This window comes from Ceratotherium simum, chromosome 29, assembly GCF_057802395.1.
Source record: "Ceratotherium simum simum isolate JZ-2026a chromosome 29, ASM5780239v1, whole genome shotgun sequence".
NCBI classification, from domain to species: domain Eukaryota; kingdom Metazoa; phylum Chordata; class Mammalia; order Perissodactyla; family Rhinocerotidae; genus Ceratotherium; species Ceratotherium simum.
Window position 1 is genome coordinate 19,301,129 of NC_141928.1, and position 26,244 is coordinate 19,327,372.

General features: G+C 45.5%; 1 protein-coding gene across 4 annotated transcripts in view; it reads left to right on the top strand.

Annotated features, from left to right (window-relative positions):
* ASTN2 (astrotactin 2) overlaps window positions 1-26,244 on the top strand; it is an 841,205-nt gene that overhangs the window by 180,699 nt on the left and 634,262 nt on the right. For all 4 annotated transcript variants that reach the window (XM_087419200.1, XM_087419201.1, XM_087419203.1 and 1 more), the window contains exon 3: window positions 10,842-11,226. In XM_087419200.1, coding sequence (XP_087275326.1) covers window positions 10,842-11,226 — 385 coding nt within the window. The remainder of the gene's footprint in view (window positions 1-10,841; window positions 11,227-26,244) is intronic.

A 26,244-nucleotide genomic window follows, 5' to 3' on the forward strand; every position in this document is an offset into this window, starting at 1 on the left:
AAATCAATCCTCTCAGAGATGCTTTCTCCCACCCTCTCCATTCATCCATCCTTCAGAGTGGGATTTCAGACAGAACTTGAGAGGCCACCTGAGGATATGGAGTGGGATACTGATTTGTGCTAAATGGCTCATAGAATTATCTTCAGTCCTCTCTCATACACAGATGGAGAACTGCCAAACAGGTGTAGGTATATTTCAGTCACCTACCCTCTGAGAGGCATTTATAATGGATTCATTCATTCATTCTTTCAACAAGTAATTGAGGATCTACTACGTGCCATGTACCATTCAAATTCATTCAGAAATAAATAAAGCCCTGACCTTCTCTTCACTGCTTCTCAATGGAGTAATACAATAAAAGCATAATGAGGCTTACTTGGTGTCAGACCCTGGGTTAGGTCTTAGGTACACAGAGTTGATTAAGGATGCCCTCCAGGGGCCTCAGGGTGATGGGAGGGATGTTGACAGACAGAAGCATGAATCGCTGAGGGGCCTAAAAGGTGGGTACTTAACCCAGCGAGAGATAGCAGGTTTCAGAAAGGCTGGCTGAGAACTCGTGACCAAAGAGCTGAGGTTTAAAGGACTAGATAAAGAAGTGGGAGAAGGGCATTTCAGGCAGAGTGAGCAGCTTGAGCAAAAGATACAGTACATATCCAACTGGAATACTACACAGGATTTCATAAGAATATATATATGTCATCTGTTCAAAAATGCTTTCGAGTTTGCCTTTTTCTTTCTAATCTAGAATACTGGAGCTAGAATGACTGTTAGAAACCATCCAATCTCACCCACTCACCCCAAAGAGGGGAGGGGACATGAGCAGGGTCACAAAGCTTGGACCCTGTAGGAGGGGAACAGGGATGATCATGGGGATGCAGTTGGGAAACTGCAGAGAATATCTCATACTATAGTGGGAAGAGGAATGGGTGGCTTCACCATGACCTTGGATCTAATTATTCAGGAAACAAGGCCTTGCATCAATAATAAGGATGCTAATATTTTCTGAGATCTATTACCTGCAAGCCACTATGCTAAATGTGTTCTATCATGCAATCTCATTAATCCTCCCCAAACTGTCTCAGGTGTTAGTAGCCCAATTTACAGATGAGAAAACTGAGGAAACTCAAGTGACGTGTCCAAAAACGCACAACTAAAGGATAGTTCAACCATGACGCAAATCCCTGTCTGTCTGACTCATGGGCAAACACTGATGTCCCAGTGTTCATTAGCTTTCCCTTGACAAATTGCTGTAGGGTTCAGGATGATCTCCCAGAATTTGGCTCCTGTTCTGATCTGATCTAAAGATGATTAAGGAAGATTGAGCTGGGTTGGGAATGAATATATTCCAAAGAACCCGCTACGTTTTTGTTTTATTCCCTTGGCATTATCTTGAGAAAGAAAATAGCGTCCCTAATAGATACATTGTGAGTAGATGATTAGTTTAAAAGCAAAATGTTTCATTTTCTATAATGGGACCTCTTTAAATAGGTCACCCTATATCTGTATGGAGGCAGAGATAACTATAGATAAAGATAACTAACTATAGATGTATAAAGATAGGTGTGAGTATATTTTTACGCGTGTGACTATTATACATACATGCATATATATTATATATGTATGCAAATCTGTATCTGTTTTGCATTTATTTATCTTCTCCTAATTGTTCACACATGTAAATGTATCTCTTCATTTGATTATTTGCTGGGATCTTTCATAACCTTCTGGGAGCTTACCCAGGAAAAAATTAACACATAGATAGATTCCTCTCTAATCCAGTGACAGAATCCCCACCTCAGTGTCATTGTTGGCAGCTTCTTCCTCCCCCCTTCCCTGCAAATCGCACCCTATATCTTCCCACCCTGTTGTGTACATCTTATTACTACCCCATTAGCTAATTACCCGCTTCAACTGCTCTTATTTCAGGTCTCATCATCTCTCTCTCTTAGACCAGGGCTTCCTCAATCACTGCACTGTTGACATTTGGGGCCAGGTAATTCTTGGTTGTACGTGGCTGTCCTGTGCGTGTAGGATGCTTACAGATTCCCTGGCCTATACCCACTAAATGCCAGGAGCACCCTCTCCCCAGCTGTGACAACCAAAAATGTCTCCATTACCAAATGTCTCCTGGGGGGAAAACTGCCCCCAGTTGAGAACTGCTGTCCTAGACTGTTGTTAACAGCCATCTCAGTGATCTCCCTGTTCCCAGTCTGTACACCACATCCAATGTGATCTTGCCACCCTATTACTTAAAAAAAAAACAAAAACAAAAAAAAAAAAAAAACAGGGGCTGGCCTGGTGGCGTAGCAGTTAAGTTCATGGGCTCCGTTTCAGTGACCTGGAGTTCACGGGTTCAGATCCCGGGCACGGACCAACGCACCGCTTATCAAGCCATGCTGTGGCGGCGTCCCATATAAAGTAGAAGAAGATGGGCATGGACGTTAGCCCAGGGCCAATCTTCCTCAGCAAAAAAGAGGAGGATTGGTAATGGATGTTAGCTCAGGGCTAATCTTCCTCACAAAAAAATCCCACAAAAAACAAAACACTTCTGGATCTTTAATGCCTAAAGAATGGTCCTGCCTTTTACAATATGGTTTGACCTGTATTATCATCTTATTCTCTTGCAGTTCCCTCAGGGTCCAGTGGGCGTTCCCAGTCTATGAGAGAGTGAGCCTGAGGTTTACTGGAAACTACCCCAGTTGGGAGGCCTTATCCCATATATTTGCCACCTTGTTGTGTGCTCTGAGCCTCCGCTTTTTCATCTGTGCAGTGGGTATAATAATCTAACCAGTAGGGGACCTAAGTAATGAGCCTCAGTAACTGTAATATAAGGTAGAAAATGCTAACGCTCTTTAATTGAGGGTTAAGATGAAGCACTGTGAGAGTTCAGAGGATAAAGAAATTCCTCCTGGCTGAGCCTGCAGAGGTGAGGTCCCGGAAGAGTTCATCAGGGAGATTGCATTGAAGTGAACCTTGAAGTCTGGGTGGTATTTGGACATGCAGATGTGGAGGTGAGGAATAACCATGAAGGCAGCATTCCAGGCAGAGGAAATGGCTTGGGCAAAATCTCAGGACATTCAATAGGAACAAGGAGTTCCAATGTGGTTGGATACTTAGCACTATGCCTGCTCTGTAGTGAGTGCTCGGTTGGGTTGGTTGCATGGGTGAGCGAAGCATGTATTTTGAGAAGGGTATTTCAAAAGCCTACGTTTTTGAGACTAGGTTATTCACAAAAGTGGAGGCTTGATTGACAAGAACTTGAATTGTCAATCTGCAGGACTTTCCAGCTTAGTCAACGGCGAGGGGCACTGTTTCCAGCTGCGCCTTAGTTGTGGTAGGGAGGGTGGATTAAGTATAGTGTAGGTGGGGGGCAAAGCCTGGGAGATCATCCAGAGTGTACTAAAATTATCATGATGAAAGGCAAGGAGAACTGGGACGTAGGACAGCCAGAGGATGGAGAGAAAGGGAAGACTGTGGAAGCTATTTTGTAGCTCAAGTTGTCAGGATTCACATGATTTCTCAGCAGCTTTGGAGAGCATTTGGCTGCATATTCTGCCTCCAAAATCATTTTAGGATGTTCTGTGATCTTGGTCAAGTCACTTCCACTTTCTGGGTCTCAGTTTCTGTAACATCAAGGGTTTAGACTATTTTCTAATAATCCCTCCAGTGTAAACATAGGCTGAGGCCTGAAATAAGACTTTCCAGAGAACTGGGAGCCCAAGCCCCTTTCCCTACCAGCTCTGTCACTCGGCCGCTGGCCAAGAGAACACCCAGCGGATCATCAGTCCTCAGCCATCCTGAGGCTGGCTGTCGGGGACCAGACACAAGTGACAAGAAGGGAAGGACATTACTTAGGAGAATATGCATGTTCACAGCTCTGAGGATTAAAGGCCCGTGTTCTTATCACTGCTGAACAGAGTATTATAAATCCAGTTTTAGAATACCAAATCCCCTTGCAGCTTGGCCGTTGTGAGGGAATATTAAAAAGGCCGGAGACACACATGTACCCAATTATCCCTTTCACCCTCCTCCCTAGAAGTAATCAGTTTCCGAATGACACATTGTCAAATAAAGCATTGCTCACATTATCCCTTTCTTTCCTTTCTCTGGCTCCTTCTCCTGTGCCTGGGTATTTGAACATGAAAAATAGATTAAAATGAGGCCAGACTGAATGGAGTTCTAAGTTGAACTTTTCTGAAGGCTCTCTTGGTGGGGTGATTTGGGTGTGCTTTTTATTTTTCTCCCCTCTATTTTTTCAGTGTTTGATATTGTATGTAAGCAAACCAGCTGGAGGCACTAGCTTTGGGATAAAAGCAGAGAAACGAAGAGGGACCATGCAAGGTTTGATCAGATGCCTCTACATGCTGGGGTCAGAGTGATACGGGGAGTATAGACTTACATGCTTCTGGCTTGTCTGGTCAGGATTTGGGGCTTCTGGATCTTTGTTAAGCACCTTCTCTGGGATAAGTGCTGCATGTTAGGCTTGGAAAATGGTAGGGGTAAATGACAGCTCAGGATCTAGAGTAAGAAGATGGTCAACCAGATGGTGAGATGGTGGCAGTGTAGCCAGATGATTGATGCCCATGGGAGTTGTGAGCAGAGAGAGCACAGCCTGCCCAACTTGAAGAGGCAAAGATGCTCCCTGAGGAAGTGATCTCCAAGCTGAGATGTTTGAGTGAGCTGAGATGAGCAGGTGAAGAGGAGGATATTAGTTTCCTAGGGCTGCCATAACAAATTACACAAAGTAGGGGGCTTAAAACAGCAGAAATGTATCCTCTCACAGTTCAAGAGGACAGAAGCCCCAAATCAAGATGTTGGCAGGGTTTGCTCATTCTGGAGGCCCTGAGAGAGACTCTGTCCCAATAGCTTCTGCTGGTTGCTGGCAGTCCTTGGCATTCCTTGGCTTGTACGCATCACTCCAATCTCTGTCTCCATCTTTAAGTGGCCTTCTCTGTGGGGGGTCTTGGTGTCCTCTACTCTGCTTATAAGGACACCAGTCATTGGATTTAGGGCCCACCCAATCCAGTATGACCTCATCTTAACCAATTAAAACTGAAAACACCTTGTTTACAAATAAGATCACGTTCTGAGGTTCTGAGTGGACATGAATTTTGGGAGGTCATTATTCAGACACTACAGGGAGTGAGTGAGAGAGCGCTCCGGGCTGAGGGAGCAGCCAGTGTGGAAGAGCTCGGAGCGTCACGTTTTGGGGGAATGCTAATCGCTCAGTGTGGCTCCAGGACCAGGTATGAGGTAGGACTCGTGGGGAGCTGGGGCATAAGAAGGAAGCAGGGACCTAGTCATGAAGGGCCTTGGGTGCCAGACTAGGAATCTGGACATTATCCTGAGGGCCCCGAGGGAGCCAGGAAAGGGTTTTAAACCAGGGGGCAGAGATGTGGAAGGATTTGGTTTGGGATAGAGGAACAGAGTTAGGCTGAAGGAATGAGGCTGGTATTGGTGCACTTTTGTGGAGCTAGACATTTTATTGTCTTGTTTAATCCTTAGCATAACCTTGCCCATTGGGAACAATCAGCACATTTTATAGGTGAGCCTATTGCAGCCCAAGGAGGTAAAATATCACACTCAGCTTGTCACGTCCAACAACAAGCAGGGAAACAGAGATCCCCACACTGCCTGGATGCCCCCATCACCCCGCTTCCCCATCATACCATCTGCCCTGGCATCGCGCACCCTCACCCTTGTCTGCCTCCACCTGGGGATCTGAGACTCCCTGTCAGGAATAGAACACGGAGTGGGCTGACGCTGCTCTAGAGATACTTCTAGTAGGGAAGGTTCCAGAAGGGATGGGGACACACATTCCTTCTCCCATCTTTTCCCTACTTCCTGCCTGACAGCTTAGTGAAATCCGCAGACCCATAAGAAGAAGGTAAAACTAATCACCCCGAGGCATGTGCTGCTTGTAATCTTGCAGGAGCTCACTGCCACTCCTCTAGGTCTTGGGGCCCCCTAGAGTGAACACAGTCCAAATCGAATTTGGCATTGGGTCATCCCTGAGACCAGCAGGGCCTCTAGCTTGCCACCCTGGAGCCTTGGCCTCTTCTTAACTTGCGTTCTAAAAATTTGCAGCTGTCTCCCTATGCCCTCTGCTCCCTTCTCGGCTCCCTGCTTGCCCCGCAGCATTTTCTCCAGTGCCGGGGCCTGTACTTGCTCCTGGCATGGAGACTCAGTGGCTGGACACTCTGGCCCTGCTCACTTCTCAATCAACAGCTCCTGCTTCTCTGTTTGCTTGCCCTTGGTGAAGGAAGCCCACAAAGAAGAGAGGATACAACTCTGCAGGTGTGGAGCGGTACAGCAGCCTGGACCAATCCAGGTGGATGCAGATGACAGTTTCCTGATTCTGAGTTATGCATCTTTCTTTGGGTGGAATGTCCCACCGGGACAGAGGAGGACAAAGGGTGGTTCTCTTGAGCTCCTTGGCTTGTGCACAGCACCCTTCAGTTTGTAAGAGGAGTCACAGCAGTGTTCAGGTTTGGTTTGCACAATAACCCTGTGGGTACCATGAATGGGAGTTTATCACAGGTTTACCGTGTGTGGAGTACTGAGCACAGCACTGCACATCTGTGAGCTCACATCGAAGCTGCCTCTCTAAGGGTGTTTTTGACCCAATTTTATGGATGAGAAAATTGTGATTCAGAGACATTCAGTTTTTTGTCTAAGATCTCCCAGATTATGCATGGTAGCATGAGATTTTAAAGAAGTCTTTCTGACCCCCAGTCTTTGCCCCTAACTGTGGACTGTGCTATTCCAAGTATTGACAAATCCAATGTACAGAGGAGTAAACTGAGGGTCCATAGGGCAATCTGGGAAATTCAATGTCGTACAGTGAGTAGACTTGAATTCAGAACTGTTTCCTGCGTGCTCAGAGCCTGTCTCGAATTTCCTATATCCCACTACTTTTTCAGGGCCTGGGAACATAGGGCTGGTCAGACTGGAGCTTATAACATCACTCAAGCTGCTACTATGTTTTGGGCAAGGACCCCTGAGCCCTTTAGGAGCCCAGCCTGGGGACATCTGTTTCAGTTGGTCAGTGGCACAGTGAGCCCTTGCATACTGGAATTCTCCTTTGGCTAGGTTTTCACAATGAAATTCCGATCTGTGACAGAAGCCACATGGTTGGAGGCTCAGGTGAGGCTGGTGGGAGCTGAGGTCAGGGCGAACAGGATCCTGTACCCCAACAGGAGGGCTGGAGCCACTGGCCTGAGATCATATCAAATGGCAAGGCCAAAGGCTAAAGAAACAGTGGATCATTAATCTAAAGGGACTCTCCGGCTCAGCCTCTGTCAAAGTGGAAAAAGGGAGGTGGGTGGTGTTCCTCTGTACACTTTCTGTAAGTTTCCTGTTCAGGGAAGCCTGCACTTGAAATTGCCTAGGTAATTTGAGGAGGCAGAAGTGAGGCTGGGCAGGCGCTCACTAGGCCTTTGGCACTTCTATCCCTTCTCACCCCCAGCAGGACCATGCAGCCATGCTGGCGTTAGTTTGAATCTCAGCTGCACTCCCTTGGGTAATGGACTTCCTGTCTCTGTGCCTCAGTGTCCTCACTTAACATAGGGCAATGATGCCTAACATGCAGTTTTAAAAGTAACTGACAAAGCATACGTGAATCGGTCCCGAGTAAGAAGGATATGGGGACTCGAGACAAGTGTTGTGGAATAGGCATTCAGAGGCAGAAGGTCAAGTCATTCCCCCGTTCATTCCTTTACTTATTCATTCCACATTGAATATGCACTTTCTGAATGCTATTGACAATAACAGAGCTAACAGTCTGTGAACAGTGTCCATGTGCCCGCACTGCACTAAGTACTCAGCACTCAGCTCACTTAGCCTCACAATGACCCCGTGAGGTGACACTGTGAATACTGTCCTCATTTAACGGATGACAAAATCAAGGCTCTGAAAGGTAAAGTGACCTAGTCAAGGTCACATAGCCTCTAAGTGGTAAAATCTGGACTAAAATCATGTCACTCTGAGGCCAGCTTTTAGCCGCTATGCCAGATACCGCTGGAGGGCTCCGGAGGCAAAGGATGGGGCTTCCTGCCTTCCAGGAGCTCCCGGTGTGGATTTATGAGCCGATCCCGGACCACAGGGGTGACCAGGGAGGGTTGTTGGGATGCGATGGGGGCAGGGATTGGTGGTGGTGGTGGTTGCAGGTGGACAGGCTGGTTAGGCCTCGTCTTTCCCAGGTCAGTGTTGATCCTGGGATCTGACCACAAGGTCAAACACTCATAATCGGGGTGGGCAAAAGGGGCCAGGGGTGAAGGGCTCTGGACCGGGCAGGGCCTGACACTCACAGCGTGTGAAACACCCAGAGGTGAGGAGATAGAGGACTGAGTCCGGCAAGGAGATTTCTCCAAGGGCATCGATGGAAGTCTAAATCTTCTCTGAAGAGGCAACCTCAAGACGTGCCCATTGAATCTTGGATTTGAAAATAGTGTTTTCCTTTTCCCTTCTCAGGCTTCCGTCCCTCTACATGCACCTTCACCATCTTTCCCGTTTGTTCCTTCCCATCCCTTTGGTCTGTGAGAATCACTATGCTGCCCAATAGTTAGTGGGTGCACAATGAAGAGCTGGGTTCAGATCCCTGCTTTACCACATCCCAGCCTCTTGTACCCATTTGGACCCAGGATCAAAACCTGTGTGTCCTCAATCAAGTTACTTAACCTCTCTGAACCACCTTTTCCTCATTTCATTTACAAAACAGAAACTATAACCCCTATCACATAGGATTGCCTTGAAGATTAAATAAAATAACATTAAATAAAACTAGGAAGGAGAGGCTCTGCTATTGTTTTTACCAAGTGTTAGTGTTCTGCCTGCCTCCATTCTGTTTTCCTTCTTTCCTATTATCTCTTTCCTTCTAAATTCCTTCCCTCATCACTCCCTCCTTCTGTCTCCTTCCTTTCTCATCTCTGATGCAAAAAAACCAAGTAACACCATGTCACACATGGTGTCTAGACGCACAACAATCACTGTTGTATGTTCTGTGGAGGGTAAAAGGATCTGTTCTTGTTTTTCTAGGGCTCCAGACACACACACACACACACACACACACACACTTTACATATATTTGACAGATTGCACACACACACTCACACACGAACATACGTAAATACACATACTTATAGCTTTGTTTGGTTTGTATATTTGTTTTTAAGTTCTGTCATGCAGAGAAGTCTTCCTGGGGATCCCACAGTACTTCACTGCCAGAATCAGGGCTGTAGCCATCCCTGTGTACCTGGCCACCTCTTAGCCCTTACCCACCCACTCCCCACCCCCTGGAGAGGCGATGACTTCTAGCTCAGTGAGCTGAGGGCCTTGCAGAAAGAACACGATAGTTTTCCAATGTAGTCAACAACATAGCTGACCGATTTTAGTTAAATAACATTCTTCTTGCCCTAAACAGGTATCCCTCACAGTAGCTCCCCCTGCCCCAAGATAATGTATTCAGGGTTAACATCTGTCATCTTTGTTAGATGTGATACAAGTAGTTGTCAGAAATCGTCCTTGCCTTCCATGAGATCATAGCCAAGGAAGAGCGATCAGCCACATGGGTCTGGTTGAAAGAATATAGGCTTTTGAGCTAAAAAACAAAACCAAACAAAATAAACACAACAAATGAGGCTCAGATCTTGCTCTGCTCCTCACCATCTCAGCCTTGAGTCTCTTGATTTCTGAATCCTCCCCCAGATAATGAGAGTGATCCTTTCCAACTCTAGAGATGACACAGCAGGGACTCGGCAAAGTGGCCTCCCATCTCCCAGACGGGAAGCACAATATATGATGAAGAAAAGCAGGATAACCGAGGGGTCTCCCTCTGTTTGTCAGAGATGTTTCTGACTCAGAGCGAATGAAGGGAGGCAAGGAGAATGCAAACCTTCCATCTCAAGCCCTTGACAGATGCTGTGGGAATACAGGCATGTTTTGCTAATACCCCTGCCCTTAAGGAACTCACAGAGCAGGGCATTTCTTGAGTCTCATGAATCATGTAAGATGTGTTCATAAACACTTTAGCCTATTTCAATTTAATGTAGGTTATGCAGACTCAATCAAATATTTACCAGTTGGATGTATTAAAGAAAAATACACTTCAGTTTACGTTAAGCTTCTGATTAAAGGAGCCCTAGAAAGGTGCATTTTTCCATTCATTCATTCATTCAGTCACTCATTCACCAAAAATTTATGAAGCACTTACTTTGTCCCACGTCCCTTGTTGGGAATCAAACATTAAAAGACTGGTGTTTCTCAAAATGACAAAAATATAGACTATATAGAAATTATGCTTGAATTAATAATGCTATATTGTATTTGCAGCAGGATGGAAGGAAGCCTACTATCCCCTGACCCCTCAATGGACTCTTTCTAGAGATGAGGAAGCAAGGCTGAGAGAGTGTAAGCAAATGTCCTCAGGTCACTTAGCTAGTGGAAGGTGGAGTCGGGACTTAGACACTTGTGTGAAGCCTCAGCCCTGACTCTTCCCAAGTTTTAGCAGTCTGCATTGCTCTGATATGACCATTACCCATCTTATTTGCTCCTCATGGCAACCTTATTGAGAAGAAAGGGCAGGGATTCTTAGTGATCCTGATACATGTAAAGAGCAAGGCTCAGAGTAGTCCAGCAGTTTGCCCAAGGTCACACAGCTTGTGGTGAGAAAGCCAGGTTTGGAAACAACATCTCTCTGGCTTCCAAGCCGTGTGGTGGTTCCCGAGGCTCTGTGAGCCCAACCCGGGGATCTGGGCTGAGTGTGTGGACAGGAAAATCCCCTCTGGCACTCTAGCCCAAAGAACAGCAGCCCATGTGCTTGTCCTTCTTCCCTTCTGCTCCAGGGTGGTCTCATTGCGCTGCTGCTGCTGCTGCTGGTGTTCACGGTGGCACTGTACGCCCAGCGGCGCTGGCAGAAGCGTCGCCGCATCCCGCAGAAGAGCGCGAGCACGGAAGCCACGCACGAGATCCACTACATCCCATCGGTGCTGCTGGGTCCGCAGGCCCGGGAAAGCTTCCGCTCCTCCCGGCTGCAGGCGCACAATTCCGTCATCGGAGTGCCCATCCGGGAGACCCCCATCCTGGATGACTATGACTATGAAGAGGAGGAGGACCCACCCCGGCGGGCCAACCACGTCTCCCGGGAGGACGAGTTTGGCAGCCAGGTGACCCACACCCTGGACAGCCTGGGCCGGCCAGGGGAAGAGAAAGGGGACTTTGAGAAGAAAGGTGAGTCCTTCTTGTTGCATCCCACCTTCCAGGGACATTTTGGGGAGCTGGGAAGAGGTGCAAGAGCTGTGCAGTTGGGGACACAGGCGGTGTCTTCTGGGCTAAGCCATTTTGGATTTATGGCCAACTTCTCTAGGACTATCAGAGTTTCTTTGCTTTGGTTCTTCAATAGTGATGGGAGAAAGAAAAGATGTCAGTGGTCCTGGAATTGGAGTTTTGAGGATCATCAGAAGGTATGCACTCCAACATCTCTCCAGTGATTCTTGTTTACCTCCCTTGATGGCCTTCTCACTACTCAGGACAGAGCTCATCCCATTTCCAGACATTACTGACTATTTGAAGGTTTTTCCTTATACTGAGTTGAAATCTGTTTCCTTGGCCTTTCATGTCCACAAAGAAAGTGAATCTGATCTTTCTTCTCCAAGACAGCTCTTAGGAAATTTCACGATAGGAAAAAAGACACCCTATAACTTCTGGAAATTAATCTAAATAAACAATCCCAGTTTCTTCAGCTAGTCTCATATGACGTATTTTTATGACATTTCACCATCCTGGTCACTGGTCTCTAGATGGAGATTCTAGTTTTTCATGTCCTGGAGCACAACACCAGAATTGACACTCCTCTTCCTCAAGGTGGGCATGCTTCCCTGCTGAGCAAATTGGGACTTTCACCTCCCTCCTGCCAGCTGTTATGCTTCTGTTAATGCAGCCTAAGATCACCTTAGTATTTTGCATTATTGCTGGCTCATTCTGGACTTTTCAATGACTAAAACCTCTCACTCTTTTTTTGTTTGTTTTGGTGAGGAAGATTAGCCCTGAGCTAACATCCATTGCCAATCCTCTTCTTTTTGCTGAGAAGATTTGCCCTGAGCTAACATCCATGCCCATCTTACTCTACTTTTTATATGTGGGACCCCTGCCACAGCATGGCTTGCTAAGCAGTGTGTAAGTCCACACCCGGGATCCAAACCTGTGAACCCCAAGCCACAGAAGCCGAGTGCACGAACCTAACCACTACACCACCACACCAGCCCTACTCTTACTCTTTTTTATATATGCTGTTGCAAAGACCCATTCTCTTTGTTCTGTTTGAGGACAATTGATTATATGGACCTATGCACAGGATGTGTTTATATTTGTCTTTATTAAGTGTGTGTGGCTCTAGCTTGTTTATAGATGGAATTTGGCTAGTTTCCTTTAGCTAAATGCTCCAAAGGTACCAGGAAGGATCAGTGATGACAGGTAAGTGACCACCAAGGAGAGGGGCCAAGAGGCAGCTAATACAGGCATTTCCTGCCCACGCCCCCCATGCCTCCATCAAGCTCCAGATGGAAAACAGCAAACATCGTCATAGTGGGTGGCGGATGGGGAAGTAGGGTCATTGCCAGTAATCTCGTTTGACTGCCTTTCCTCCCTCCCTCCCTTCCTCCCTCCCTTCCTTCCTTCCCCAAGCTGGAAGGCAAGACAAATGGCAATAAAGAGTCTGTAATCAGGAGGCAGAACAATACAGAAATTAAGTTTACCATCCAGCCTTACAAGTTCCGTGACCTTGGACAAGTCACATGCTTCTCTTCCATCAATAGGGCATGACGCTAGTATTCTACCTTGCAGTGTCGTTGGGAAACTTAAAGGAAATAGACATGTAAAGTGTCTGGTACACAGTAAACGTTCAATACACATTTCTGTTGTTGTTATTCACACCATCAGTCTTTAAAGTTGTTACGCGGTGCCAGACGCCATGATAGACCCTGGAATAGAGGTGAGGAAGGCAAAACCTCTGCCCTTCAAGAACATTACAGTAATCCTCCTGGGAGAAAAATGCGGTGAGAAGGAGACTGAAGCCAAACCTTGAATAGTCCTTGATCTCTCCATGCCACACAGCAAGGATGTGGCAGAACCGAAGTAAGAGCCTAGTTCCCTGTCCCCACGCTCCAGCATCCTGGCCAGGAAGAACCCTTGCTGTAGATATCTGTCATGCTCAGAATGGCCCACATGGCATCATGGTGATGGCTTCGTTGGGAGTTGGAGCCTGCCTTCCGGGTCCTATGCTCCTTCAAGAGAACTCAGTCTTCCCGTTTCTGTTGCTGTACATTTCAGCTGCCTACAAAGCCTGTCTGAGTTACTCTTGTGGATGGGGTATAGATAGCCGAGTCTCATATGACAGAGATGGCACAAGGGGACAGAATTGAGCTGGATGCAGAGGGTACATAAGACTAACTCCCGAGAAGTAGGGGAAAGTGCTCTTGGCCTCCTCTCCCCTGTAAGGTACCGCAGAGCCTGCACACTTTCAGATCTACCTCCACATCGTGACTTAGAGATGACTCTTTCCGTTGTGTTTTCTTCCAAGCAGAGCTCTATTCAAACAACAACAAAGCTAGGCCCTTATTTTCTGAAATCTTAGCGGTAACGTTGAAAAGCAGCAAAGAGAAATCCGAAGTCAATGAGTGGTTGATGCATGAGAAATAAGACACAGTCCTGGCAGTGCAGCCCGGTGGAGCGGAGGTGAGCAGACCAGACTGGAACCTCACTCCTCGGTTCACTGGCTGCCAGTTCACCAGCCTTGGGCAAACCTCTTAGCCACCTTGCACCTCCATGCCTTCATCTCACCTGTTTTCATCTGACCAAAATTATTTTTTTTAACGTTCCTCCAAGTCGCCTTTAAAACAAAGTACAATTTGAAATAAAAGAAAGCACTTCATTTAATACTATATCCCAGCCATCCTTAGGTTTGATAAAGGCAGGAAAGGGAGAAATCTAGGCAAGAAGAAAGTAGAAAGTACACTTTTCCTGACTCCAGGCAGGATACTGGTCACCCTAACCATGGGGAGGTAGCTGCTAGGGGCTGTTCTTGTGGCATTATGGTCCCTGAGTGCCTGGTCATCCTCACCTGGACAGAAGAGGGACACTTCCGCTGGCAGATGGCAGAAGATCTGACAGCAAGAGCTCAGACTAAATGCGTGTTCTGTTTTCTCAGCTGGGCCTTGGGAGAGAACCAGGAGGCTCCCTCTTTCGTGGGGTGACCTGGGCACAGCCATGCATTTTGTCAAGAGTGGGCAGGTATTCAGAGGCTGGCCCGTCCACACAAAGGTAATCCCACAGCCCTTTGAAATTACATTTGCCAAGGGCTAATCCCACTTGCACATTTGACACTTAAGAATTTGCCTATAAATTCAAACTGCTTCATCGTACCTGAGCTCTGTCAGCCTGCTTTTCAGCTTGGACCCACAAATAACAGAGGGGATAATCTAGACAGCAGAGGGAGTACGTCATTACCAAGTGACAACTGCTTCAGTTTACAGGCCCTAAGAGCATTGTCTTGAGCAGCGTTGACATTCAGCTGGTTCACATTCGTGTGGCCTACCTGTTTTAAATATTGAAATTCTTCTGTGCCAGTTGATAAGTAGCTCACTGCTCTGAGCCCCGCCCTTGCCCTCCTGCTGCCTGGCAGTCCCAGCCCCTCCCCAAGGACCCTCCTGAAGTCCCTGCTGTTCAGGAACAGAGTGGCTTTAGAATGCTACTCCAGGATTATGGCTGGCGTCCCATCTTGCTAGTTAGAGCCTGTGCCTTAGAAAGTCTTAGATATTGTGACTATCACCCCTGGTGTCACCTTAGCAAGTTGCTGAGAATTTAATCATGTCAGTATGTGAATGCTCAGCACTGTGTTTGGTACATAACAGAAACTTGATACATTTTAATTCCAATTCTCCTTATCTGTCCTTAAATTTATGTTTCCCTCCCCTGAATATGATGCATAGAAACTCAAGGAAATTAAAATAGCAAATTTATCACTTTATCAAAGGATAGAATAGGGGATAGCTGAATGGATATTGGATGTTCTTAATTTTGTTTTATTATTGTGAAAGCAACGTATGCTCTTTGTAATAGGAGGAAGAAAAGGATGGAGAGAGAAGGAGAAACAGAGAGAGAGGGAGAAAGAGAAAGAAAGAGTTATATAAAGCAATAACTAAAACTCTTACCCTTGTCTGCCCATCCTATCCCACTGGCAGGACCCAAAGACTAATCCTTGATAATAGTTGAATTTATATTCTTCTAGCATTTTCTCTCACACACATTTATTGATGTATATATGGTGTATATCTGGGTGCAAATGTACACTCATGGGACCATCTCAGCCACATATATCGTTCTGCAGCAATTTGATAGTTTAGTAAACGGTGTATGAAAAGCATTTTTCCATGTCAGACACGCACACCTATCTTATTCTTTTTGGATCCCATAATGTGAACATGCCAAACACACCAACATTGACTTTAACATCCCCTATAGAGGACCATTATCTCAATTTTCTGCACTTACAGTGAGTCAGTAAACATCCTTGTACATGCATGTGTGTGCACACATGTATATATTCTTGCAAAGTGTGAGCCTATTTCTATAAGACAGATGCCTAAAAGCAGAATCACTGCATCCAAGAGAGCACATTACACGTTCATAATGACAGATTATACATTTGTAATTTCGGTAGGTACTGCCATGTTTATTCATTTTTTAAATTTGTTTTATACTCTCAAGAGGGGCTACATATACTCTCCCACACAGATCTATACAAACAACCAATGACTCCATCACATTGATAATCCATATATTATCTTGGACCCTTCTGGTCTTATCTATATAGTTGCCGTCATTTTATATGTGCAACTGTCTCTTTCGATTTTTTTTTTTTCCCTAATTGACATTGGCCCAAATTCTTTTCTTTGCCAAAAGCCAGTCCTCCTGGTTACCCTGAGTAATGATTCCTTTGATGAAGTGATGCAGAATAAAGGCTTTTCTTTGGTCTCCTGCTTCATTTTCAGGACCTGGGGTGGAGGAAGGAAAGAGAATGGCCTCAGACACCAGCAGTGGCCCTTGTGGATAGATGGGGAGTGGTCACAGTCTCTGACATGGGGCTAGTAGGCTAAACCTTACTGTTGCTCAGAATTGCAGACCAGAAAGTCTCAGGGTGGGTGGGACCCTTGCTGAGAGGATGGAGAGGAAGGGATTTTTATTGAATAAGAGGCTCTATAAGAGCCCAGCTGCTGTCCTATACATTATCTCATTGAGCCGTTTGTAATTAACCTTGAGGGGAAGGTGGATGGAAGGGTTGGCTTGGAAACCAATGCTGCCCCTGTTGCTACTGCTACTCCTGCTGCTGACAGCTGACCTCTACTTGTTGATAACCACTGTTCTGGGAAGTTTCCATGAATTATGTCACTTACACCTCACAATAACCCTATGAGTTATTTACCAATATCACCCCCACTCTACAGTGCAGGAGACTGAAGTGAAGAAGGGTTAAGTAATTTGTCCAAGGTCACACAGCTGGAAAGTGGCTAAGCCAGGTTAAAACTTTAGCATGAGAGCTCTCATGGTAAGGGGCGGAGCTGGGTGTGAACACACTACACCACACAGAATTTCATGATCCTTGGGAAGACACCAAGCTCTTGCAATCCCAGGGATGCTAAAGCAGAGCGACCATGAGCTTGCTTCATCCACAAATCTGGGAAGAAAAACAGGTCATTAACATCTGTTCTCAAGGCAGGAAGCTGCTACACAGTAATTCTGAGCTTCTAAATTGGCAGACGGGACTTTGCAACAGGGAGATCCCAGTTCTTGGGAGTGTTTCGAGTGGTCCCCAAGGGCGCGGGGAACTCATGTTTGGTGTCAATAAAGCGCTCTAGGGTGACAGAGAACTGAGAAGCTGTTTATTAACTCGCCCTCCTGACACCCCTGTGAATGTCATGTAAATGTCATCCTTGTGCAGTGCTTTCTAAAAAGACCAGAGCTCTTTCCTAGTCAACACCTCATTCAATGCCTTCGCTTGGTGTTCAGACTTCTTCACACAGAGCCTCTAGCCTGTTTCCAGCCCCCTCACCTTCACCCCTGCCCATCCTTGCCCTCTTCGAGCCACATCAGTCTTCTTGATGTCTCCAGAACTCCTCATCCTCACATACCTTCCTGCTTCCATGCCTACCCTCCTCATCCGTTCTCCACACAGCAGATGCTTTGTTATGATCACTCTGGTTCCAGAGTTCTCACTGCTCTTGATCCTCACCGTCTATGCTTGGGCCACAGTGGCCTCCTCTGTGTTCTTCAGACTTGCTAAGCTTCTTCACCACAGGCCCTTTGCATATGCCATGATTATCTTTGCCTGGAAAAATCCCCCTCTTTTCCTCCTCAATCTGTCATGGCTGACTCCTCTTTATCATTCTGGTCTCAGCTTAAATCCCACGTCATCAGACAAACCTCTTTTCTCTATGAGTTCTCTTCTTTTGTCTTCTAGCAACTCTCTTATTTGTTTCTATAATAATACTTTTTATTGTTTGGATTTATTTATTAACTGTTTTAATTCTCTTGCTAGACTCAGAGTTCCATGAGGTCACATACCAGATCTGTTTGGTTTGTTCTGTGCCTAATGGAGTGCTTGGCACATCATAGTTGTTAAAATATGTGTTGGGTCAGTAGATAGAGGAATGGATGAATTAATGAATGAATAGATGGATATCTTAGTCCTTTCCACAGGCTGGTAACCTCTGCATGAACTCCTTACCCTTTTCCTGAGCTGGGCAAAACTTGTTTAGTATTTTCAAATCAATGATTTGTTGAATCTTTCCATCCATCTCATAAGTAAGAAATTATCCTTATCAAAATTTAGAGATCATCTAGAAGTTATGCAGCTAAAAGTAATGGAGCCAACATTTGAAACCAGCTTCATCTGGTTTTGATGATTCCCAAACCCAAGCGTATTCTGAAGATGACACGACATGTATGAATCCTGTCCATTTATTTGAGCAGGAGAGGTCAGACATGGGCTTACATGCTAGCAAGCTAAGTCTCTTAAGGCTGTGTTTATCAAAAATGTCAAACACCAACCACAATGAGAAACATATTTCACACTGTGGTCCCACACACATATGCATGTGAATATGTGTGTGTGTCTCTAAATTAAGTTTTGCAAAAGAATACTTATCCTTGTTATATGTGGCATGCTCTGATATTTTCTATTCTTTCTATGTCATCTTTTTAATGCTGGTGTGAACCACTGAATTGATTTCACAGTTCATGAGTGGGTCATAACCTGAAGTTCAAGGATCTGTCAAGCCTGGAAAAGGCTATCTATATTGTACTGGGAGATCACAGGGGAACAGATCCCTGATCACTGGGTCTGTGATAGCTTCCTGGAGCTGCTCCTTGCCCAGAGATCTGAAGGATAAAGATAATTCAAGGGACTCACAATAAGGGGTTGATGGAGGAACTGGGAATGGTGCCTGAGACAGGCAAGGCCCTCATTATGGCTTTATGTCTTACCCATACTGTTCTTGTGGCCAACTGACTGGTGACTTTCACTCCACCCTATGGCCAACTGCTCCCATCATCTCCATACTTTCTCTTGATACTCCATACTTTCTCTTCAACCTGCCTTCCCAAAGGACTTTTTGTGTCTTCTCTGTCTTCTTCCCTTAGAGCACTCTCTCTTCCCAACTCTTCACCCCCCAAAAAAGTTCTTCATTCTGCTGTGTGCCTGGGAAACACCACCGTCCTTTAAGCCACAGCTCAACATCTCCCTCTTCCCGGCTGTCCTGGAGCCCCAGATGGAGGGTCTCAAAGAGCTTGGTGAAACTCACTTCCTAACAACAGATCCCATTTGGCAGCACCTTGAGGGGGCTGGGGGAAACTGGGGACAAGAGGAAAGCAGAATGGGCAGGATTCCTTTAACCAGAGCAGGACACTTTAAACTGGTTCACACATTGGGGTTCCACATATGGTTATTTTTGAAAGATTGGCTTTCTAGCGTGAAAAGAAGAAAAGTTTAGATATGACTTTCTTACACCAAACTGCCCTGACTTCATTTTACCAAACTGCCTCTCGCTTTTTCTTGTTCAAAGCACTTTTTGGTTGAGGCCAGCCCCGTTGCCTAGTGGTTAAGTTTGGCGTACTCCACTTTGGTGGCCTGTGTTTGGTTCCCAGGCGTGGACCTACACCACTTGTCAGTGGCTATGCTGTGGCAGCGACCCACACAACAAAACAGAAGAAGATTGGCAAAGATGTTAGCTCAGGGCAAATCTTCCTCAGCAAAAAACAAAACAAAACAAAACACTTTTTGGGGTCTGCATTGTAAAATGTCCTGGAGGCTGCTTGGTGTATCTTCTCTCTCCTCTTCACTTTTATCAGCTGCCCATAGAAAGAGATTGGCTGACATTTCAGTCCCTCTGCCTTCTCTTTGAGTACCCCTCTTCCTCACTACTCAGTCATTCATTCACTCATTCATTTGCTTATTTAACAAATATTTACTCAGCTCCTACTATGTGCAAGACCCTGTATTTCATGCAGAAGATACAAAGCTAAATGGGAATTAGTTTTCTTCTAGAAGCTCACAGTTTAGAGGGGTATAAAACAGTAACAGCCGCTTTATTTTATGTAGTCCTTTAACATTTATAGAATGGCTTCATAAACATTATATGATAACTCTGTGTGTTACTGAACCCTTTTGAGAGACAAGGAAGCTTATTCAGGCTCAGAGAAATTAAATCACTCACTCCCAGACAAAGAGCGAGCTTGGTGGTAAAGCTTTACTTAAACCCACATCGCTTGAGTTCAAGTTCACTACTCTCGTCGCTTTGCCACACTGCTTTTATCTCTGCAGCATCCTGAATATCATTGGGCAAAGTACTTGAGACACCTACATCACCTTCCTCTCTTAATCTTAAAGATCATAAACTCCTTGTCTTTGGGAGCATTCAAGCAAGACTAGGTAGCCATTTGTCAAGGATGGTGTAGCATGGTTGGCAGCAAGACACAATAAGTAATCCCTTCTAATTCTCAGATTGTAAAATGTGAATTTAATGTTTCCATTCCGTTATCTTCTTAGGACTTCTTAGAAAACAAAGCGGGGCAAGATCTGTGTTTGAAAAAATAGGATCTTTACGGGGGCGGTCCGGTGGCGCAGCGGTTAAGTGCGTGCGCTCTGCTTCAACTGCCCGGGGTTTGTAGGTTCGGATCCTGGGCACGCACCAACACACTGCTTGGCAAGCCATGCTGTGGCGGCGTCCCATATAAAGTAGAGGAAGATGGGCATAGATGTTAGCCCAGGGCCAATCTTCCTCAGCAAAAAAGAGGAGCATTGGCATCGGATGTTACCTCAGAGCTGATCTTCCTCACGAAAAAAAAAAAATAGGCTCCTTAGAACTAACCAGCCTGGAAAGTATTCAGAATTGAGAAGTTTTTGTTTCTTTTTCTTTTAACCCCAACTGATGGACAAAGCAAATGCCAATTATAGAATGGCAGAATGTTCGTTTTTGCTCCGATTAATTGTACCACATGGTGGAGTTAACAAGGCTATGGAAGACCAGATCCTGACTCTACAGCAAAGCTTTTTGGCTTTGGTTTCTTGGCTCCACCCCTGCTGGACATTGGCCCTGGATACTAAATGCCTAGGCTTGGCGAAGCCAGAGGGAGCAATACCTCCAACAGACAGGAGCTCGGCATCCCTAGACAGTCATCCTCTGAGCTGTCTCGACACTCTCTAAAGTAAGATATAGACAGAGATTTGTCATGGAATCACAAACAGGAATGTCACCAAAGCTGTCACCAGAGCCCCTTAAAATGTTACTTCCCAGCATTAATTGCCACGATAGCAAAACAAATGGGCGTTCTCTGAACATTTGCTCTTCCCCTTCCTTCCTCATGATCCTCTCCCTATCTCCCTGTCTCCCCTTTCTCCCTGCCCCCTGCTCTTTGTCTCCGGGGACCCTTGGGGGCATTCTGACTTCATTAGACTGTGCCCAGCGAGGCAGCCCCACCGCACACTGACAGATGAGGGTGAAGGTTTGATAAATGTCAGGGCTGAAAAGACTGTTCTCTGATTGATCAGAGCTGGAGCAATTTCCCAGCAGTCAGGGGGCTCTGTACTCCTGTCCTGGCCTCCCTTGAAATGGCTGGAAATCATCCAGTGGGAGTCTGACTGTCACACAGAGAGTCCAGGCAACTCAGCCTCATGTCTCCCACAAGGACCCAGCCTGCCTCCAGCTTCCAGATCCTCGTCCAGCTCCGGAATGCAATAAATTGTCATCCTCACCCACAATTACGATCGGTCCTTATTTGTCCTAATTATAAAATTTATGTGTGCTCATTGCCGAAAACTTAAAAAATAAAGAAAAACATAAATTAGCAGTTTTTCATAGCCACAGTAACTTTTTACCAGTTTTTCCCTATTTTTTCTCTTCTCTTTTATATGTTGAAAGGTAAAAATCTATTATTTATATCATATATTGTTGTTGAATATTATATCATAAGTATTTCAACATGTTTATCATTCTGTCTTTTAACTACTTCACAGTCTATTTATTGATGCTTTTTTTTGCTATTTTGTGTTCATCAGCATCAAACCTTTTTTGGGTTTAAATTTGTTTTTTGCCATTCTGCATTGTTTCCTCGGGGTATATTCCCAGGAGTGGAATTACTGGGTCAAATGGTCTGAATGCTTTAAAGTTCTTGATGTATTTTAGCTCAACATCCCTGTGTCAGGAAATCTTTGTAAACATTTGCTAAATAAGGAAATACTTGTTCGTCTATTTTTTCATTCCTTAATTCAACAAGCTTTAATTAAGTGCCTACTGTGTGTCAGGCACTATTTAGGGCACTGAGGATAAAGCAGTGAATAAAATCTATACAAGTCTATTTCTTTTACACTTACTTGCTAGTGTGGAAAGCCCATAAACAAATGAACAAGAAAAAATATATATTTCTATCAAATATATAATTAAATATAAAATATGAATTTGTTATATATTTTATAATTATAAATAATATATAATTATATAAAATTATATATATAATATCAAATTGTGATAATTGCAATGGGATGAAATAAAAGAAGGAAGGGAATTGGGACCCTCAGGAAGGGCCTCACTGATGAGGTGACATTTGGGGACCAGTCTATAGTAGATGAAGAAGTAAGCCATTTGGATATTTGAGGGAAGAGTTTTTCAGGCAAAACGAATAGCAAGTGCAAAAGTCCCTGCAGTATCAGTGTGCCGGGAATGTTCAAGGAATAGGAAGGTGCAGTTTGAGGATGATAACTGTAGAAAAGATTGGGTCATAGAGACATTGAAAAGAAGAGCATGTAGCGCCTGGTAGGTAAAAGGATGTTGGCTTTTGCTGTGAGTGAGATGAGAAGCCATTGGAAAACCAGGAATTAATTTCTTACATAGGTAGTAAGTAATTAGGGCCAAAATGAGAAGGAGGGATTTAGGCATGGAGTTGATTTCAGAAGGGAGGATGCTGGGGAGACCAGAGAACAGAGGTTGTACTGTGGACTCTCACGGTAGAATCCAGCCGCCAGTTATGTTTGTTGTGTTTGCCTACAGAGTATATTTTACATTTTTCAATTAAGTTGTCAATGTTTATAAATCAGGACGTTTCGCATCAGAATCCACGTTTCTGCCTCACTGGATTATTGGAGCATCTGGGAACCCTAGGTCTTCCGGCACTCGGCAGGAGCCGAGTGGTAGCACCCACTTTGGAAAGGCTACTCTATCCATATCAACATGGACACCACTTGACCTACTTCCTTAACCAAAGTCCTCCCTGGATTTACCTTTAGTTGCCATAGGAATCATATTAGCTAGCCTGTATGGACCAAGCTCTGTGATTAGCACTCAACAAATGTTTACACACTTAATCCTCAAAAAAAAAAAAAAAGTTGGTGTGGTCAGTACCCTAACTGTTCCCTTTGTCAGACGTGGAAGCCGGAACTGGGAGAGCTTAGGTAACTTGCCCAGGATCATGTACTTGCTTTGCGTTAAAGCCAGGATTTGTACCTAAGTCTGTTTGACCTTGAGACGCCCACTTTTCACCAATATTGTGCTGCATTTAGTGTTGGAGAATACAGGGACCAGGGATGATCAGAAAACAGGCACAGGCTTCATGGAGAAAGAGCCATTGTTAGAATATAATAGAAATTGGCATCTAGTCTCTGCCTCGAGTAGCTCTGCTGAATTCGTGAATGGGTGTCTCTCGCTCTGCTCCTCTTTGGCCTTCATCTGGAAATGACCTCTTTTTATCTCCTAACCTGTGCGTGCCCGTGGCTTCTGCTGCCTCGCGGCTTCTGCTCCTGGCTCCTCTCCGATCCTCGTGAGATGTGCTCTGTCTCTGATGATCTTCTTGTGTCTCTTATTCAAACACCTCCTTAGAGAATTTGTCATATCCGATACTGACTGTCCTCATGGGCAAGTCCTCACACCAGGCCATGTTTCCATCCACAGGCTAACCTGAGACTGTCTGCGTCTGCTCAGACGTGGAGCTCTGGGCCCATCAGCTTTGCCAGGATGGTGGGGTCTCAGCATAGCCAGCCAGGCACCTTCTGCGTAATGAAGCACCTGCGGCTACTTCTCAGGAAAGCGGGCATCTGTGGGCATGGCAGACCCTCAAAGCATCATATCCTGTCCAGAACAGTGGGGAGTCCATCTGCTCAGAGCAAGGCTGATGTGCCTTGCTTCCAAAGAACCTGGTTTGTGAATCGCTCAGTTTAGCAAGGAGATAAATCAGGCAGTGACAGATTATTTTCCTCAACGGTTCTTTATTTTACAAAAGCATTCACCACAGGCTCCCTTTCAATATCTAGCACTCCACCAGTGCATGTAAAAGAGGAGAGGATTTAACCAGCTTTTAGCTAACTAAAATGTTTAAAGTCACACTAGTCTATAAACCAAAGCAAAACCATAATGGCAGGGCATTCTGGGAAATGGGCAGCAGTGGGATGATGGGCTTGGAATGGGGCAGACGTGGGTATGAATCCTATCCCCACATAGCACCGCGATCTTGGACAAGTTAACTAACCTGTTTAAGTCTCAGATCCCTCATCTGTGAAACTGGTTTAATAATAGTGTTGAACTCTTAGAGTTGTTTTGAGATTGAAATAGAGTAATCCATGAATAGCCTGGTGCAGAGGCCATCCACCATAAATATTAGAGGTCTTGGGAACATCATATCTCCTCCCTGATCCTCAGTCTTCCCATCTGTCTAATGAGCATGTTGGACCCTTGTAGGTCTAAACTCCTATATTTTTCAGTTTCTGCCCCTTTCACCAGAATTCCGAGGCTGTGGATGTACATGTGGCGTGGGACCAGTGGAAGTTGAGCCAGGATTCAGTGCCACATGCATAGCTGGCATGAGTAATGGTGTGTATGCGGCAGGGAGAAGTTATTAGGAAAACCAGGAGGTCTTTAAGAGGAAGACTCTCTCTCATGCAAACCCTTGTCTCCTTGTACCTCCTTGCACAGAAATGATGCAGAAAGGAAGAGGTGCCAGTCACTAGCTTTCTAACTGAGTTAATTGGTGGCAGAGGCCAGTCTCAAGCCTCTTTTTATAGCCTCCTGGCTCTAGATTATTCCGTAAGTGTCCCAAGGAGGTCGGCAGAGAGAGATATCACTTCGTCATCATTTCCTTTGTGAAGGAAGCCTTCAGAGACCAGATGCATCCACTTCATTATAATTGCGTTAAGTGCCGCCTGATTGGCGCTCTTCAGCACCCCAGGAAAGCAGCCTCGCCCAGTGGACAGACAGGCAGCCTGCTTTGGCTCAGCACAGCTCCGTCCCCATCCAGCTGTGTCCTTGGCAATGACTGCATGTAGTACCTACGGCTCTCCTTTGGAGAAGAGAAAGCAATGGGAGACAGAGGGGAGGGCACTGAAGTGGGAATGAGGGAGCCTGGGCTCTGCCTTCAATGCCATATGGCCTGAGTTGAGTCCTCCTCCCCCCTGGGCCTCAGCCTATTGGTGCATGATCCGGTGCACTATGAGATCTCGACACCCTTATTCAGCTCTTAACTTGTCGGTATCTCAGGACAAAGGTGACATCAATATTCTAAGAGAGGAAGGTGTCCCTGGGTGGGTGGTTGGTTTTGTCCTGGGGTCTGAGTATTGCCCTGAGGACCCTGGAGGAGAAAGCAGTTTCTGCACTGTAAGAAATGTTTCCTGTGAAAGCAGGAATCTTTCCTCATGTCATGAGAAAATGAGGTTTGCCCCCTCCTATAAAAGGGCCAGAGGGTGGTAGAGAATATTCTGGTCTCAAGGGCTACATTTTATAACTCCCAATTGTCTATGCATGGGTTTGGGGAAGGGGGCTGTGGGTTTCCTTCTGTAAGTAAGAGAGTGAGGCTGGCAAATCAGGAAAGACTTTGTTGGGGGAGAGAGAGCCTTCAACCAGAGTATTTATTTTATTTTTTAATTTTTTTATGAGGAAGATCAGCCCTGAGCTAACATCCATGCTAATCCTCCTCTTTTTGCTGAGGAAGACCGGCTCTGAGCTAACATCTATTACCAATCCTCCTCTTTTTTTTTTTCTCCCCCAAAGCCCTAGTAGATAGTTGTACGTCGTAGTCGCACATCCTTCTAGTTGCTGTATGTGGGACGTGGCCTCAGCATGGCTGCAGAAGCGATGAGTCGGTGCGTGCCCGGGATACGAACCTGGGCCGCCAGTAGGGGAGCACGCACACTTAACCGCTAAGACACGGGGCCGGCCCCCAACCAGAGTATTTAAGGCCGAGAAAGATCCAAGAGGGCAGGTGAAGGGATGGCACTAAGATCTCTGTATAGTGTGGGGGTTAGGCGTGTGGGCTCTGGACCAGGCTGGCCCACTTACCTCCTAATACTTTCTGATAGTTACTGGCCGTGTATACCTTGGACAAATGAGTAAATGTCCCTCTCACTGTCCTCGTCTCTAAAACAGGGAAAATCAAAGTATGCATCCCTGAGTTGTTGTTGGACTAAATGAGTTAAGACATGTCACGGGGCATAGAAGAGTGTTTTTTACAAAGAAAAGGCTCAGTTAATGTTAGTTATTATAGCATGTTGAGAGTCCCCTGCAAATAGATCAGGCATTTTATTTGCTACTTCATTTAATTCTCACAAGTACTCCACAATTCATTCATTCATTCATTTACCAAATACTCATTAGGACAGGGCAGTGAAAGTGACTGGGTGGCCTTGCTCTCAGAGATGTTACCCTCTAATGGGGAGAC